This window comes from Gracilinanus agilis, chromosome 1, assembly GCF_016433145.1.
Source record: "Gracilinanus agilis isolate LMUSP501 chromosome 1, AgileGrace, whole genome shotgun sequence".
Taxonomy (NCBI): Eukaryota; Metazoa; Chordata; class Mammalia; order Didelphimorphia; family Didelphidae; genus Gracilinanus; species Gracilinanus agilis.
This window is the reverse complement of record NC_058130.1, coordinates 622,579,834-622,598,251: the sequence shown is the minus strand read 5'-3', so window position 1 is coordinate 622,598,251 and position 18,418 is coordinate 622,579,834. Positions and strand designations below refer to the sequence as shown.

At 34.6% G+C, this 18,418-nt stretch overlaps 1 protein-coding gene and 1 long non-coding RNA gene across 3 annotated transcripts in view; one reads left to right on the top strand and one right to left on the bottom strand.

Moving 5' to 3' along the window:
* The window catches only part of RMDN1 (regulator of microtubule dynamics 1), a 36,831-nt gene that overhangs the window by 2,769 nt on the left and 15,644 nt on the right, over positions 1-18,418 (top strand). For both annotated transcript variants that reach the window (XM_044668307.1, XM_044668314.1), the window contains exons 2-5: positions 2,337-2,454; positions 13,555-13,642; positions 16,207-16,366; positions 18,210-18,299. In XM_044668307.1, the coding sequence (XP_044524242.1) occupies positions 2,337-2,454; positions 13,555-13,642; positions 16,207-16,366; positions 18,210-18,299 (456 nt within the window). The remainder of the gene's footprint in view (positions 1-2,336; positions 2,455-13,554; positions 13,643-16,206; positions 16,367-18,209; positions 18,300-18,418) is intronic.
* On the bottom strand, positions 5,810-18,293 carry LOC123240625. The gene is made up of 3 exons (XR_006505795.1): positions 18,180-18,293; positions 14,081-14,152; positions 5,810-6,467 (listed from the first exon to the last, which is right to left on the bottom strand). It is a non-coding gene; the product is annotated as an uncharacterized LOC123240625 (long non-coding RNA).

Genomic DNA, 18,418 nt, shown 5'->3' with positions numbered 1-18,418 from the left:
AAAGTTTAGAAAATTCATTTTGGTCTCATCCCTACCCTTTGATTGAGTTAGGAACTTGAGGTCTGAGGCTTATCTGTATAAGGAGAAGTCTCTGGCTCCCTGGTGTCCAGGAAGATGTTTACCTCTAGTCCCACATGACTTCCAGTGTCTGCAAGACTGGCCTCTGACTCAGACTGGGATCAAGTCTGTCCAACCAGGGAGATGGAAGGCATAATATCATGCGGGGGGGGGGGGGTGGGGGTGGGTGGGGGAGGGAAGGTAGGGTCATAAATTAGAGAATGAGGAAGCAATGTAAGCCTTTTTTTTGCTAGTGAATGGCCATGTGATCATGTGCCGTGTCTCTCTCCTTCTAGCAGTATGAATGAATATGCAATCCCCAGAGAATTTTAATCTTAATACAGGCCTATTCTTGAACCCTACCAGTTATTACAGCAGGATCTGACAGACCTTGTTCTCTGCTGTCATAGTTTAGAGAAACCAGAGTCACCATGATGCTCAGTAGTATGTCAGCTCTTTGAGGAAAGGGACTGCCCTTCATGTCTGAATTTCCAGTGCTCAACACAGTGTAGTAGACAGTTAGAAAATGCTTATTGATTAAACCTTAAGTGAAGAAGATATACAACTACTACTTCTATAAATCTACATTTATATAGCACTTCAAGGTTTTGTTTTGTTTTTAATTTTTTAAACCCTAATATCTTTTATATATATCCTTATATATTAATTTTATTTGTTACAGGGCTAGGCAATGGAGGTTAAGTGACTTTCCCAGGGTCACAAAGCTCTTCAAGGTTTACCAGATGGTGTTTTCACATTTTCTCTGACTTCACGGCTAAACCTGATATGGGTAGGGAGTATCAGTATTAATTTCTCCTTTTTATAGATGTGGAAACCGAGACTTAAGAAAATGTAAATGACTTGCCCATAGAACAAAGCTATTAAATATCAGAGTAAGGATTAAAATTATTTTCTTAGCTTCTAGATCCAGTATTCTTTCCACTACAACTCAAATACATTACAGATACATAATATGTTGTTTATATGAGTATGTTTACATAAACATTATTTCACATTTGTTGTTGTTCAATCCTGCCCGACTTTTCATGACCCCTTTTTGGAATTTTTTTAGTAGGGGTTATTGTAGTGGTTTGCCATTTCCTTCTTGGACTTGGATCCATATACAGTAGAAGACAAACTGCAAACACTAATCTAAACACTGTCTTGCTTATTTGAAGGAGGCACCAGTTTGATAGATTCTATATTTTTTGTGTTTTACTGGGCCATAGTTTTCGAATACCTTTGCCCTCTTACTTAATTTGAATTAGGGCACTAGAGTGCCAGTCTTGAAGTCAGAAGAAAGACTCATCTTTCTGAGTTCAAATCTGACCACAGTTCAGGTCTAGCATTGTGACTTTGGGCAAGTCATTTAACCCTGTTAACCTCATTTTTCCCATCCATAAAATGAGCCAGAGAAGAAAATGGCAAACCACTAAAGTGTCTTTGCTAAAAAAACCCCAAAGGAGGTAACAAAAAGTCAGACATAACTAAAATTCCTGAACAACAGTGCTAAATATTTTCAAACAAATTCAGTAATACCCTGCCTCCTCCTACTGAGAGAGAGTTAGCTTTTTTAAACCAGTCAACTAAATACCAGATTTTTCTAAACTAATAATTTTTAGATAATTGACTACCCCTAAGTATGTAAACTTTTATTTATTTCCTATATTTTAGTTACTAAGCATGAGATAGAAGAAGAGGCAGTGACTCTGGAGTCAGAGGACCTGGGCTCAAATCCCACCTCTGATGTTTACTACATGTATGACCTTGGGCAAATCACTTATCCTCCCCAAACTTCAGTTTCCTTTTCTATGTAGTGGTCTTCTTGTCTATCTGTAAAATGGACTCTGAGGTGTCTGTCTTCCAGCTCCAAATCTATGATTCTGTGATTTCATGCTACTTTTAACTGTGAGTACTGTTTCTGCAAACAAATCACAACTCCTGTCCAGCTTAGAAGATAATCTTATGAGTTGACATGGCCCACGATCTCACATAAAGTTAACTATTAGCTAACCTTATTCATTACAAAAATCCACATTAAATCTTGCTGCCTCAAAGAAGTGAAGAAAACCTTGATTAACATGGTTTCAGTGTGAAATTTATTTTACTACAGAATTTGTCAAAAGTAATTACTTGCCTTGTATTATCCTTTTATTATCCTTAAGCTGTGTTATTTAGTGGGGAAGGAAGCAGACAGGAGAAAAATGATGTCATTTTTGTTAAGGATATGAAGTCACATTTTGCAGCAGTTTGATAACTAACAATATTTGCTTCCTTAGATCCTTGGAAATGCAGTAGTTTTCAAAAGTGGCCTTATAATCTCAGCATTGTCTTATTTGGGCTTTGAAACTTATCAACTGATTTCTCAATCTGCTGTGGTTCATGCTGAAGTCAATGGTAAGTGTTCATTCATTATCTTAAAAGTTTACTAACTCTGGTTTTCAAAACATAATGGTTTTTTCCCCAAATGACATATGACAAAACACATAGGAGAGATTGTTATAACAGAACAAATGTTCCTGCTCTTATGAACTTGTCAGCCTGGCATGGCAGCATGTCTTGTTTCTATCAGATATTAGGCTGCCCCAAATAATAAATGAATAATACTTGCCTACAATGACATAAAGAATCCCTTTTACCAGCATTATCTGTTTTGGTTTACTCAAGAAAAAAAAGAAGCAAAACCACATGGACTTTGAACAGGGATAACAATTACATGGAACTTATATAAATGTTTATTGAATATTAACAAAAGTAAAAAAATCAGATACATTTTCATGTTTTGATGTGAAATAACCAATGTATAAACAAATCAGAGCCAATACATATTTAGACATTTACATAATCAAATTTTGTATATTGATATCTTCTTAATTAATGAATTCTCCATGCCTTTATTTGCTGTCATTCATGAAATCTACTATCAGAGGGTAGATAAGTAAAGGAAGAATTTACCTCAAATCCATTAATTTTGCAACATAATACTGTTAAAAGTTTTTGTAGTTAAGGATTTGATGCTGTCAACCAAAATGATTATCTGTGGATTTCTCAAGTTCTTGCTGGATTACTATCTTTGACCAGTCCTCATCCATGCATATAACCTGGAACTCAACTCTTTATCCTTTTTATCCTTTTGGTGATCTTATCAGCTCCTAATGGTCACTGTTATCTCCATGCAGATAGATGACTCCCATGTGTACACAGGCAGCCTTCATCTTTCTCCTGAGGTCAAGTTGCATATCACCAATAGCCTGCTGTACATCTCCATCTGGTTGTTCCATAGATCTCTCAAATTCTCTGGGTCTAAAACAACGTGTTAGTTCTCTGCTTACACTCACCTCTTCTCTTGACTTGCTTTTTTTTTTTTTTTTTTTTTTTTTTAAGGCCACCTTCACCCTTTCATTCACCTAAGTTTATAACCTCAATCATCCTCCACTCTTCCTTTTCCTTATACCCTGGCCCTCATTCAGTCAGTTGCTAAGTCTTGTCAGTGGGAAAAGATGGATCAGAGGATATACGTCCAGAGCTGTAAAAGAGGCTGTATAACCAAACTCCCTCATTTTCCAAGTAAGGAAGCTAAGGCCCAGAGAGGTTGGCAGATCTAGTAGTAAGCACCATGGGGATGACTAAACCTAGATTCTCTAATTCAGAATCCATTCTTTCCTCTACTGCCTCTGTCTTTCATCCATCCCCTTCTCTTCATTTGCACAGCCGGCTACCTCACATAAGTCTCTTCTTAGCTCTTGGATCAACTGTAGCATAAGACCACCCCTAAAAGGTCTTCTTCCTTCCAGGCTCTTTCCTTCCTAATTCATCCTCTACTACACAAATGACAAAGTGATATTTTGTATAGTGTCTGGCAGGTAGTAAGTGCTTAATAAATGCTTCTTGATTGGTCAGTATTCCTAAAACACAGATCTGACCACATTACTCCATTTTTTAATAACTTTGAGTAGTTTTCTGTTGCCATAAGTATTAAATGTCACTAAGGCACCAAACACTCTTGGTTAACCACATATTCAGTCTGGAATCTTTGGCAAATATTAAAAAGTAATGCTTTATATTTCTTTAGGTTGTGAAACTTTTTAAAAGCATACTAATATTATCATAAGATCACAGTTGTAAGGGTCCTTAAAGATCAGTTAGGCAACCAATAAATAGTTAATAAAGGAACGTTATGTTCCATATGAACATTATGCTAGGTTCTGGGGGTATAAAGACATAAAAGAAAGCCCCTCCCCTCAAGGAAATTAAATTCTTTTGAGAGAGATAGTGTATATAACACATATAAACACAAGTAAGCACTCACACATGAACATAATAAAGCAAATTAACTTGGGAGGGAAAGCAGTAACATCTGAGGGGATAAATAAATTCTCATATAAAAAAGACATGTCACACCCAGGACCTATTGGCCGGACGTGACCCACAACATTCCTGAGTTGAGACCAGATCCATATTGGAAAATAATTAACTAAATAAAAATAGAACAAAACTTAAATAATATTAGACTATTTTCATTTGATATTTTACTTTTTCCCAATTATATGTAAAAAACTATTTTTAACATTAAAAAAGTTTTTTTTTTTTCCAATCCTAAATTCTCTTTCCCTTCCTTCCTTTCCCTTTGCTTGAGATAGCAAGCAGTTTGGTGTAGATTTTACATATGCCATCATTTAAAACATTTTCCCATATTAATCCTTTCCTAAGAGAAAACTCATGGCAGCTGGGTGGCTCAGTAGATTGAGAGCCAGACCTAGAGATGGGAGGTCCTGGGTTCAAATCTGGCCTCAGACACTTCCTAGCTGTGTGACCCTGGGCAAGTCACTTAACCCCTATTGCCTAGCCCTTACCATTCTTCTGCCTTGGAACCAATACAAAGTATTGACTCCAAGAAGGAAGGTAAGGGTTTAAAAAAGAAAAAAGAAAAAGAAAACTAAAAAAATGAAGAAAGTGAAATATAGTATGCTTTAGTCTTGATTCAGACTCCATCAGTTCCTTCTTTGGAAGCACATAGCATTTTTCATCTTGGGTATCCTTTGGAATTGTCTTGGATCATTGTATTGCTGAGACCAGCTAAGGTTATTCATCATATAATATTATGGTTATTCATCACACAATATTACTGTTACTGTGTACAATGTTCTCCTGGTTCTGCTTACTTCACTCTGTATCAGTTTGTGTAAGTCTTTCCAGGTTTTTCTGAAATCCTTTGATTATTTTTTTTAGCAGAATAGTATTCCATTACTATCATATACAGCTAACTCAGCCATTCCCCAGTTAATAAATGTCCCCTCAACTTTCTAATTCTTTGCTACCACGAAAAGAGCTACTTTAAATATTTTTGTGCGTATAGATACTTTTCCTTTGTTTTTTATCTCTTTAGGATACAGATAATGGTCTTGCTGGACCAAAGAGTATATTTGGGCATAGAACCAAATTGCTCTCCAGAATGGTTGAATCTGTTCACAGTCCCCACAGCAGTGCATTGGGGTCTTAATTTTTCCACATCCCCTCCAAGATTAGTCATTTTCCTTTTCTGTCATATAGCCAATATGATAAGTATGGGATAGTACCTGAGAGTTATTTTAATTTGCATTTCTCTAAAGGTGCTTTAGAAGTTTTTTCCTACATGGCTACAGATAGCTTTTATTACTTTGAGAACTGCTTATTCATATCCTTTGACCATTTATCAATTGGGGAATGACTTGTTCTCTTACACATTTGAATAATTTCTCTATTTATTTGAGAAATAAGACCTTTAGTAGACTTGTGAAAAATTTTTTTCAACATTATGATTACTGGGTATTACCCTCCAACGTGTTTTTCTCTTTGTTTTATCTTACTCTCTCTCCTTTCATTCTGTCTATCCTCAGATGTGTTTTGCTTCTGACCACTGCCTACCCCCATTTGCCCTCTCTTCTATCAACCTCCCCCATCCCCTTTCTTATCCCTTTCCCCTCCTACTCTCCTATGGGTTAAGATCAATTTCTGTACCCAATTGAGTACGCATATTCTTCCTTCTTTGAGCCAGTTCTAATGAGAGTAAGTAAGGTTCAAGTGCTCCCCTCCCTACTTCCTTTGTCTCCCACATTCTCTCATACACTCTTGCTTTCTATTTATACTCCTTCTAACTGCTTTAATAATGATAAAGATCTTAAGATTTATAAGTAGCACCTTCCCATGTAGAGATGTAAACAGTTTAATCTTACTGAATCTTTTATGATTTCTTTTCCTTGTTTACCTTTTTATACTTTTCTCGAGTCTTGCATTTGAGAATAAGTTTTCTATTCAGCTCTGGTCTTTTCATCAGAAACGTTTGAAAGTCTTTCATTGAATGACCATTTTTTCCTCCAATGGATTATACTCAGTTTCTCATGTGTGAGATAACCGCAGCAAAACCTATTTGCCTGGGAGACAGGAAGAATTCTATAATAAAATCAGAAAGGAAGGCTCACCAGGAGTATCATCATTTAGATGTCATTAAATCAAATCCCTTCATTTTTATAAATTGGAAAACTGAGTGCCAGAGAAATTAAGTGACTTCCTTGAGGCCATTTATGGAACATGGAAATTAAGATCAGAGTTGGGATTTGAGCATGGGTCTTTGGATTCTAAAACCTGTGTCTTTTTCACTCTAATACATTATCTTTTTTAATTTTCATAGCAATCTTGGGAAATGGCTAAGATAAGCATTTTATGTTAACTTTACAGAAGAGGAAATTGAAACAGAAGGATGTTAAGAGGTCCAACTAATGATTTATCTAATACTCTTTTCACTAATACTCACTAATTTAATACTCTTCACTATTACTTCATCAACTTTTTGTCTTTGTGAATTCCAATCACACACCCAAGCTAGAGATTAAAGATTTTTATATCTTTAGATTTTGAAATATTTTATTATAATATTCCTAAATATTTTGTTATTCCATAAAATGAATTATACTATCACTTATTTGTAATTTTTTACTTTTATGTATTCTTCAATGTGTATTCAAAATCACTTTTGATATTTTACGTCTGTCTCCTTAAGCATATCTTGAATATTTTGAAAATGATTCTGAGAGCTTAGGATACTATGATTCTTCATATATAATTTTCTGTGAGATAGACCTAACCGATTTTGATTGTTAAAGATAGAAATTGAAAAAGGTAATTGAAGATTATTTTAATTAACTTTCAAAACAAAATTTTATTAAATTTAACAATTGGTATGCTAATTTTACATTTTTGTTCCCTATGTTCATTCTAAAGGAATTTACTCAAACATTTGCATTACTTTATAATTTCTAACTTTATTATGTTTTGGGAATTCGTATCTAATTTCATGGTAATCCTCAAGTAGTTCCTTCCTTAGTAAAAAGCAATTTCTTTTTCTTTGGATCTATTTTATGCTTGGTTATGTCAACTAAAATGTTTTGCCCATTTACTTAGATTAATTTATACCTTTTTGGCCAGGGAGTTTCGGAAATGAACTAAAGAGTAATTTTTAAGTTAGTTTTAATGTGAATCTAGTTCTGTAGGAATAAAACTCAATTTATATCAGTCACTGGGTGATTTTTGCCACTAGGTGGTGCTAACAGTTGACAATGATTCTCACAATCTGCCTTCCTTTTTGCAGGAATCTACACAGCAGCCCTAACAAGTGATGTAGTCTCTGCTTGACTATTTCTAATGATTCACCACTTTGCTTCCCATTTTTAAAACAAATCTAATTTTTAATGTTGTTCTTAAAGATGATACCTGCTTCCCTTATAGAATATACCTAATTATTCTTCTACCTGACAATTTTTGAAATATCTTGTCATTATTTAGTCTCTAAATTATGACATCCCTAATTCCTTTTAACTGTTTTCCATACCATATGTTTTCAAGACATCATATCACTCTAGACATCCATCTCTGAAAATATTCTAGTTTTGTTTTTTTTTTAAACCCTTGTACTTCGGTGTATTGTCTCATAGGTGGAAGATTGGTAAGGGTGGGCAATGGGGGTCAAGTGACTTGCCCAGGGTCACACAGCTGGGAAGTGGCTGAGGCCGGGTTTGAACCTAGGACCTCCTGTCTCTAGGCCTGACTCTCACTCCACTGAGCTACTCAGCTGCCCCCAATATTCTAGTTTTAACAGTGTTTCTTTCAAACTTTAATGCTCAGGACCAAATTCAATATTACATAAGATACTTTTGTTATATAATTAAAATGGGGTGGGGAGGATAGTTAGGTGGCTCAGTGGATTGAGAGCCAGGCCTAGAGACAGGAGGTCCTAGGTTCAAATCTGGCCTCAGACACTTCCTAACTGTGTGACCCTGGGCAAGTCACTTAACCACCATTGCCTAGCCCTTACCACTCTTCTGCTTTGGAATCAATGCACAATATTGATTCTGAATTATCGTTCCTGGGGTGAATAAGGTAAAATTATATGCTATCAGGGCTGAAAGCTCAGAGAGATCTCAACTTGAGGTAGTGATGGTCTAGAATGCAGACCATTGTATTCCTAATCCAGTATATTTTTTCCTACTCTACTAAGATAAAATCAGTTGTACACACAATGCTTAAAAGAAGCATGTAGGAGCTGTTTTTTCTTTGGGTCAACCTTTTTTCCTTCATTTAAAAACTATATTTCTTAAGTCTGTAATATTTAAAATTATGAGGCTGGTACTAGCTTAATAACTTTATTAAATCAAAAGAAGTAGTAGTAGTAGTAGTAGTAGTAATAGTAATAGTAGTAGTAGTAGTAGTAGTAGTAGTAGTAGTAGTAGTAGTAGTAGTAGTAGTAGTAGTAAAGAGAGGAAAAAGTAGGAGAGAGGTAGAGAGATACTTAACCTTTCTAATCTGTTGCAGCCATTGTGGGCCACTAGCTACACTCCACCATGGATCCACTCTGCTCCTCCATACCCACACCCCAGACACCCACTTGCTCCTGGTCTCAATTTATAAGCTTTTTTCTCCACCCACTAACTCTCATGTCACATCTCAGGAACCAATCATAGTTTCTTAATTTGCCTGGGCTGCCCAGGAGGGCAGTGCCTGTGGAATCATTGTTTCCTGTCTCATTGGTTCTTTAACTTCCTTTTTTCTGAGGCTCGTCTATACTTGAATTTACTCAATGGTATTTGACCTCCAGGTCACTAAGAGATGACATAAAAAAAAAAAAAAAGCGACACTGGAGAGAGAGAAATTCATTTCCAACAGGATTTCACTTCTGTTTTTTCATTATTTGGTGGTGTTACTGCTTATGTTCACCTTAGAACTTCATGGTAACAGTGCTCCCAGGAGTGCTGAGAAGAAGAATCTTACATGTGGAAACAGAACCTTGCATATGCAGTGTGTCATTAGGTCTTGTTTTCTAATTAGGCACTTAGAGATGTTTCTGCTTCTTACTAGGTACTCAGAAATGAGATCATGCCAGTTGTACTTAAAGAGTATTTAACACTCTTTCTGTAATGAAGTTATTTGACAGAAAGAATGCAGTTGTGCCCTCAAGTGAGATAACTACAGTTTCCTTGCCTATGTACACATAGAAAGGTTATGGATTGTGCTTTTAGAAGCTGAAGAAACATTTAAGAAGTACTTCTTAGGCATCTTCGATGTTAATAATTAAATTAGGGATTTCATTATATAATAAAAGAGGAAATTACATCCTGAGTTCTATTTATTTTAGATTTTAAAATTAATTTATATGAAGTTTGATCCATTCTTAGAGTATGACTTATTTATGTCAGTAATATAGCTTATTTTTTAAATATTTTCAGGAAAAAGCACAGAACATTAAACAAGTATTAAAAAAATACCTGATTTGCAGATATGTGGAGTGGTGTTCATGCTCCCACCATAGTATGTAAGTCTATAGTACCATAGTAAGTGTATTTTTTTCTTATTCTACACTTGAGTTTCATGAAAAAGTTGTTAGAATTAGGAAAGAGTATTTTAAAAGACTAGGTTTATGTGACAATACTGAACTATGTTATTTAAGAAATTAATTTGGAGATTAATGATTTGAGAGTATAGAGTAAAGGTGCATATTCATTGAAATAATTGACTAAAATTTACCAATAAATTTTTGCATATTGCCTCTATTGGAATGTGGAATTTATAGCTCAAGTTTTAAAAAGTATCACATTTCTGTTGTGTACTATTCCCTCAAAAATAATGATTACGGAATATGCTACATGATTAGTAAGTTAACTGACATTATTATTAATCACATCATGTTACATGAACCTCATTTAATATGATGAATTGCAGTGCTGATTAACATTAAATAATAATACTCTCCACTCATTATAGAAGCATTTGTGTTCTTAAATCCCAATCTTTCGATATTTAATGATTGATAGAGAAACAGATTTTTTAAAAAATGAGACTGGTAACAAATGTTAAATTAAGACTGCTACATGATTTTAAAAAATATTTATCATAGAATCTGACTAGATCAAAGAAGGTTATCAGGAAAATCCTACATATGTGTGTGTGTATATATACATATATATTCATCTATACATATATCTATCTCCATATTTACAGATATAGCTATATATTTATTAATATATTTAAAGTTTTTTATTATACTGAACACACACATTAAAGATTGGATTAATTCATTGTAACAATTCAATAAACATCCAGTGACTACTATTTGTGAGATACTGCACTCAGTGCTGATGATTAAAAAACTGACAAATGCAGACTTTGCTGTCAAAGAGTTCTACATTCTCCTGGGAGAGATAGATTTGGCTGGGGATGAAGAGAGAATATGTAAAATGATAAGTATAATGCAATGAAGGGAGTGGATAAGGGAAGAAAAATCTAGACCAAGTGCTCTAAGGAAAATTTGAGGTTGGAGAAAATACTTTCAGTTAGAAGAAACAGGGGAAGAGATATGAGGTAATATTTGATATGGGCCTTGAAGGAAGAGAATTTTGATAAGTAGAGATAAATAGGAGTTCAGTTCAGCATGGGAGATAAGATGCTCAAATGCATGGAGGTGAGAAATTAAATGCCAAATTTAGAGAATTCTAATAGGAACTTTGGTCTCGGGGGTCCCTGTTTGCGGCACCACCTGTTGTGCCTGCTTGACAAATTATTCAAGGGTCCCCAAGATGGGGTAAGGAAGATGACATGAAATACAGATGGGATCAGGAGGTCCAAGAAAAGCTGTTAGCTAATCAAGGCAAACGTTTATTGGCAGTAGCTTCTATTTTATAGAGGGCAAAACAAGCTGAAGATTTTGGATAAGCTTGCCACATACACAGTAAAGGGTAATGATTTACAAAGTGGTACAATGCATTCTGTATACCTCTTCGAATCTAGACAATGATTTCTATAGGATAATAAATCAATATGTAACAGCCTAACAGATTCCCAAGAGAAAGCATACCTCAGTTGTTTTGCAGGTACATCTAGTACAAACAGGAGGGGGGAAAAGTTGGGGTTTGAGGCCTCAATGTAAAAAGTAAGCTATGTGAGAATCTTCAGCTGCATTATGCCTCAGGGCTGTGCTCAATAGGGCCTCAGGTTTTTGCCTTCCATGGCCCCAAAACTTTGCTCAATGGGGTTTCAGGCTTTGCCTCCCACAGGAATCAGTTTGCCTAGAGCAGTGATGGGCAAACTTTTTAAAGAGGGGGCCAAAGGAAAGGAAATGCTCCTCTGTCAGTCTGTTTCTAAGGCAACTCTTTCGAAGTTTTATTGTATTGTATCCTATTCACTGTATTCATCAGATTAGGAATAATGTTTCCTTGCCAGATTGAAAGCCCCCTGAAGTGATAAGGACTTAAATGGATGACAGCTGTTTGTATGGAAGAAAAGATATGGTTTTGGGGGATATAATGTTGGTAGAGTCAACATACTTGTCAAACTGATTCGATTTTAGTGAGTGAAAGGAAAGTCTAAGTTGATTCCAAGTTGGTACACTTGGCAGAAATAGGAAAGTTTGAAGGAGGAGTGGGTTCAGGTGAAAAATATGATAAGTTAGGGGTCAGCTGGGTAGTTCAGTGGATTGAGAGTCAGGCCTAGAGACGGGAGGTCCTAGGTTCAAATCCGGCCTCAGACACTTCCCAGCTTTGTGACCCTGGACAAGTCACTTGACACCCCCATTGCCCACCATTACCACTCTTCCACCTAGAAGCCAACAGAAGTTAAGGGTTTAAGAAAAAAATCTGATAAGTTCAGTTTTGGACATGTTGAGTTTAAGATTTTGGTTAGTATACATTTTCACCAAAGCAAAGAGCCTTTAGTTTGTGGTAAAACAGAGTGTTTTGCTGCTTTTCAAAATCCGTCCTTCCTTTGATAAGCACAAAATAATTTATAAAATTTGGGGGTTTTGAAATGTTATCTGATTTCCTAATTCACTATGTGAGAGTATGACCCAGGAAATAAATGTTTAGTTCCCTTATGTGTCATTTTTTTCTCTTTATATCCCCAGAGTCTAACATAGTGCTTTGCACACAGCAGACAATAAACATTTGTTGAATTGAATTGGTTTAATTAGCTTCATTCATTTACTTAGCTACAGTTTGATTGTTTAATACTATTCAGATTTAAACAGCTTTTGAAGTATTTCTTTTGATCATAATGAAATTGGATGAAATATTATGGTTGAACAGTTGAAATTTACCAGTTGGAAAAAGTTCAAACACATACTTAAATAACTCTAGGGTCATTATTATCCTAGTCAATAAAGAATGATAAAATTGTTTTTAAAAGCCATCACAAGTTCTTTATAGGTTAACTTTACTTTTTCTTGCATATATGTAGCTTAAATTAAAATGGTAAAGTTTCTATGTAAACATTGTTTCTATCTAAGAGTAGACCATTAAGGTATAGCTTCAGCAGTAGATGCATAAGATAGGTAGCCTGAGCCCACTGCATTTTTATAAAGAAATAGAACTCAAAATTCTTTTTATTTATCATGGTTTTTATATTCAGTTTATTTTTGCCAATTCTATTTGTGTTCTTATATGTGCCGGTTTATAAAACTCCTTGCCTTGGTTTTCTATGTCATATATCTCCTGATTTTTCATTACATGCTAATTTTCTTATTACATATGTCATTTTATACCTTAGGTCAGGGATATTTTAATATCCTGCCTGTTTTCTCTTTATGGATATTAGTTTTACTAATATGATGTTGGAAATAAGTATTCTGGTATTGTTTAGCATTTTATAACACTGAGAGTCATCAAAAATGATAACATTCCTAAGAAATAGAAAAGTTTGAGAAAGCATGAGTTATTTTTATTTAACTCTTATCATCATTATTATATTTTGTAATAAAGTGTTCTATGATGTATCGTTTGATAGAATGTCAGTACATTTTTGTCTTTTAAAGTCTGTGATCTTATTTTTTAAGTGGCAACCATATATAAAAATCAAATTTATTAAATTTTGGAGTTGCTTAATACATATATATATATATATGCTTATTAGGTAGAACTGTTAGTGTCCTTAATCTGGCTAAAACTCAGTTTATTGTCTCTTCCCTCACATTCTCTTCAGTTGAGGAAATCCTTGAACAAGCGGACTACCTATACGGCAGTGGAGAAATAGAAAAACTTTATCAGTTGCTAGCCAAATACAAAAAAAGGTATGCAATATATAGTTGTCTAAGGTTTTTGACTGAGTTATATCTTTTTACACCATTTGCATTTTAAAAAGTAAAATGATTCCTTATGTTTTGTGTAGTTTCTAAATGACTGTTCGTATTTCAGATTGGTAGTTTTTTTGTGTGTTGTTGAAAGCTTAATTCACAGTGTAGTACTTCTGTTTTACATAGGTAGATAGAAAAAACATTTAAGAGCTTACTTTGTGCCAAGCACTGTGCGAATACAAATATAAGCAAAAAAGAAAGACAGTTCTTTCCCTCAAAGAGTTTATTCTATCCTAATGATGAAAGACACAAAAGGGAGCTAAAAAAAAGATAGATTTGGGTGTGGGGGCAGTCATCCAGGGAAACTAATTCAGATTTGAAGTAAGCAAGGATGGTGCAAATGCTTCTTTATGTGGAGGTTGGGGAGGAACTCACCAGAAGAAGAGACCATTGGGATGAGAGTGTTGTCATCCTGAGAAGGCCACTGGACAGAAGTGGAGAGATCATCTAGGAAACAATAGACTAGTTAGAAATTGAACATGGATGGGATGGGCACTTTCCTAAACAGAGGATATCTTTGAAACAGAATTACTAAACTTACTTGATTATTTCTAGAATATAGAAGATTGATATTCTGCTGTCTCTGCTTGTAAGCTGAAATATCATTCTTCCTATTCATCATATATGTTTTTTGCAAGTGTCAGAAATCCTTAGAAAAACATATTGGCTAAAATGACAAAGGGGCAAAATGACATACTGGAGGGGATGTGGAAAAATGGGAGCACTAGTGCACTGTTGGTGGAGCTGTGAACTGATCCTACCATTTTGGAGAATAATTTGGAATTATGCCCAGAGAGTTATAAAACTGGGTATACGCTTAAACCCAGTGTTTACTAGGGAGATCAGAGAAAAAGGAAAAGAACCTATATGTTCCAGGATATTTATAGCAGCTCTCTTTGTGGTTGCAAAGAACTGGAAAATGAGAGGATGTCCATCAATTGAGGAATGGCTAAACAAATTGTCATATATGGTTGTGATGGAGTACTGTTGTGCTGTAAGAAACAATGAGCACATTGATTTTTTTTTAAACCCTTAACTTCTGTGTATTGGCTCCTAGGTGGAAGAGTGGTAAGGGTAGGCAATGGGAATCAAGTGACTTGTCCAGGGTCACACAGCTGGGAAGTGTCTGAGGCCGGATTTGAACCTAGGACCTCCCGTCTCTAGGCCTGACTCTCAATCCACTGAGCTACCCAGCTGCCCCGAGCACATTGATTTTTAAAAAAAAATTGGAAAGAACAACCTGAGATAATGAGTGAAACAAGTAGAACCAAGAGAACATTATATACAGGTACAGTTTTAGTATTTGACTTGTGAATATTCGCCTTTAGAGAATTAACTGAAAAATGGAAACACAAAAGACATACTCTATATCTATATGTTTGCTGGATGATGCCTTCTATGGTATAGGGAGGGCCTGGAGGGACTGAGATAACTGAAAATAAATTCCATTAATAAAAATTTTTTAGATGAAATTAATTTTAAAAGTGTTAAATAAAGTATGTATCAGACATCAAAAAAGAAAACCATTAAAATGTTTCTGATTTCTTTTCTTTAAAAATAAATTTAATTCACTTTTGCTGAAATAAAGTTGTTATTCTATTTTTAAAAGTAAGAATCATTTGCTTGAAGTAAAGTTATTGTTCCTTCTAGAAGATTTCGTCATCATTAATAAATAGTACCCCAATTCACTAGGTTATTTTTTCTAATAATAATGTTTATGCTCGAGTCCTTGAATTGTATGAATAATACAATATAAAATATTAAAAATAAATAAACATAATAAAAAGGTTATTCTTATAAAGCATTGAAAGACTCTTTCCAAGAATCTAAAATTTACCTTTTTCATTGTCTCAAGTTTTTTTATTTGTAGTTTTTAGTTTGTGAACTTAATAATTCCATAGGAAATAGAGTGTTCTTTTACCTAATATTGTCCCTGGAAATTAAGGACCAGGTTGTTCAGTCAAATATAGTCTATTTTGTAATTAGGCTTATAGTCGATTTTGTTGCATTAGTTTTTTATAGACTATTGAATGGAATCACAAATATAACGAAATGTTTTCTAAAGATCTGAGTAAACTTTAAAAACAACTTAATTAAGGAAGTGCTTTGTGAATGTGGCTCTTACAACATTCTTCAAAAAGTTTAATGGGGGAAGCTAGCCGGCTCAGTGGATTAAGAGCCAGGCCTTGAGACGGGAGGCCCTCGGTTCAAATTTGGCCTTAGACACTTCCTGGATGTGTGACCCTGGGCAAGTCACTTAACCCCCATTGCCTAGTCTTTACTGCTCTTCTGCCTTAGAACCAATACACAGTATTGAATCTAAGACAGAAAGTAAGGATTTAAAAATATATATATATATACACATATATATAAAATAATTGTTTCATAATATTATCCTGTTTCAGTCACTGAGGAGACAGAGAATTGATTTATGATAATAAACTCTAATCATAGAAGATTGATGAATATAAGTGAGGTTTCATAATATATTTTAAACCTAGTGAGGATGCAGAGTTGTTGTGGCGTCTGGCACGGGCATCCCGGGATATATCTCAACTTAGCACTACCTCCAAAGAAAATAAGAAACAACTGGTATATGAAGCTTTTGCATATGCAAAAAAGGCACTTGAAAAAAATAATTCAAGTTTTGCAGCTCACAAGGTAAGGTACTTAGAATAACTATAATTTTACCCTATATAGAGGTGAAAATAGACTACTCTAGACACCTAATTCTTAGATACATAGGAAAATTTCTTTTTTCTCTTTTAGAAACCCATATGCATTGTTAAAGAGATTTATTCATATAGAGCCTTTCCCAAGACTTTCAGTTTGAGAACAGAGGTTTTTGAATATTTTTTAGTTTTTATGGATGTATTTAGAATAGAGTTTTTAGTAAACACTTAGTTTTGAACATAAAATGTACTAAGTCCATTGAATCCTTTTGTATTCTTAGGATCAAAAAGCCCATGACAAAAAAATTATCATTTATTTTATGTTATTTTTTGGGGGGGAATATAAAAATTAAGCTTATGATAGTTGGGATAGTTGAGACAATTCAGTTTTAGAGAAACAAAGCTTTTCAAATATTCCTGAATGTACTGATTGGCTTAGGCTAGAGGAATGGATAGGTATAGAAAAGCATAGAGATTGTACCTGGGATTTCACAGAATTAGGGAATTCCAGATAAGGAATTATCATGAGGAAAAATCCAGATGTACCCTGGGAGGTATAGGTGATGTGGCAAGAAGGGCTAATACATATAATGGTTAAATTGGGATTTTGACTAAATAAGAGTTTTAAAAAAGTGGTTGCTGATTATATTATCCATTAAGTCAGGAAAACTATTAGCAGCTTTTAATAATTTTGTTTAATTGGGATATTATTAAAAAGAGGGAAATATGGAAGGGAAAGAGGCAAGGAAACTGCCTAGCCTACCCTAAAGACTGATCCAGTGAAATGAAGCTTGCTCCCTGACAGAATTCCAATCTCCATGTGGGAATCCTAGTCACTCAACAGCAAGCTGGGCTCAGGATCCAGGCAAGGTCCCAATGGAGAAAAACTCTCATGAGCTAAGCTCACCAAGGCAGCATACAGATAGCATGAAGATGAAAATAAAAGATTTTGTTGACTGGATAATTATGCAGAATAAATAATTTTAATTATAACTTAGGAATAATTGTTAAATTTTGTTTATTAGTAAATACTTAATGAAAAGAAAGTATTAGTAGTACTATTATATTGTGGCATAGTGATATTTTCCACTCTTAGATTAAAACTAGGCATGGGAAAGAAGGTGAAAGATGGATGTCTCTTTCAAATTTGAATCGGCAATTTAGGGTTTTTTCCCCCTAAACCTTTATCTCTTGTCTTAGAATCGATATCGAGTATCATTTCCAAAGCAGAAGAGTGGTACGGGCTAGACATTGGGGGCTAAGTGATTTGTCCAGAGTCACACAGCTGGGAAGTAGCAATTTAGTCTTATTTAGATATAAAATCTAGAGTCAATAATACATAGCTGAATTGGAGGGCATTGTTCAGGAATGGACAAGTTAGGTTTATTGAATCACAGATATCTTGGAAGGGACTTCAGAGGCTGGTCTATCAGGAATCCCTTCTACCACACCTCAGTCAAATATTTTGTGCAAACTGTCTCCAATATAAGTTTTCATTGAACTCATAAAAAAAAAAATGAGATTGGACTAGATGAAGTAACTTTCAGCTCTAACTCCTATGAAGCCAAAAGAGAACTTTATCCAAAGGCCTTTTATTCAGAACAAAATCTAAGCACCATAGGACACCCCTAACCATAGCTGGGGATAGGCTGCTAAGGAGTTTCCATAGCACTCAATTGTAGAAATGACTAGAGAAAAAAGGATTGGATCTAGAAAGGACTCTGTTCTTGAATTTGAATGTTTTTTGAGGTTTAAAGCCTGAACCATTATGTCAAAAGTAGTGTTTTTAAAGCTATACTTACACTTGTTTTCTTTCTTTTTTTGTTTTGTAGTGGTATGCTATCTGTCTCAGTGATATTGGAGATTATGAAGGTATCAAAGTTAAAATTGGAAATGCCTTCATTATCAAGAAACATTTGGAGGTACTAGTGAATTTTAATAGTTTATTAATATGAAAAATTCATTGGCTTTCTAATTTCTTCACTTAATAAATGCATTGCTAGCTCAGGTTCATAAAATGACCATCACACTGGACTAAAGC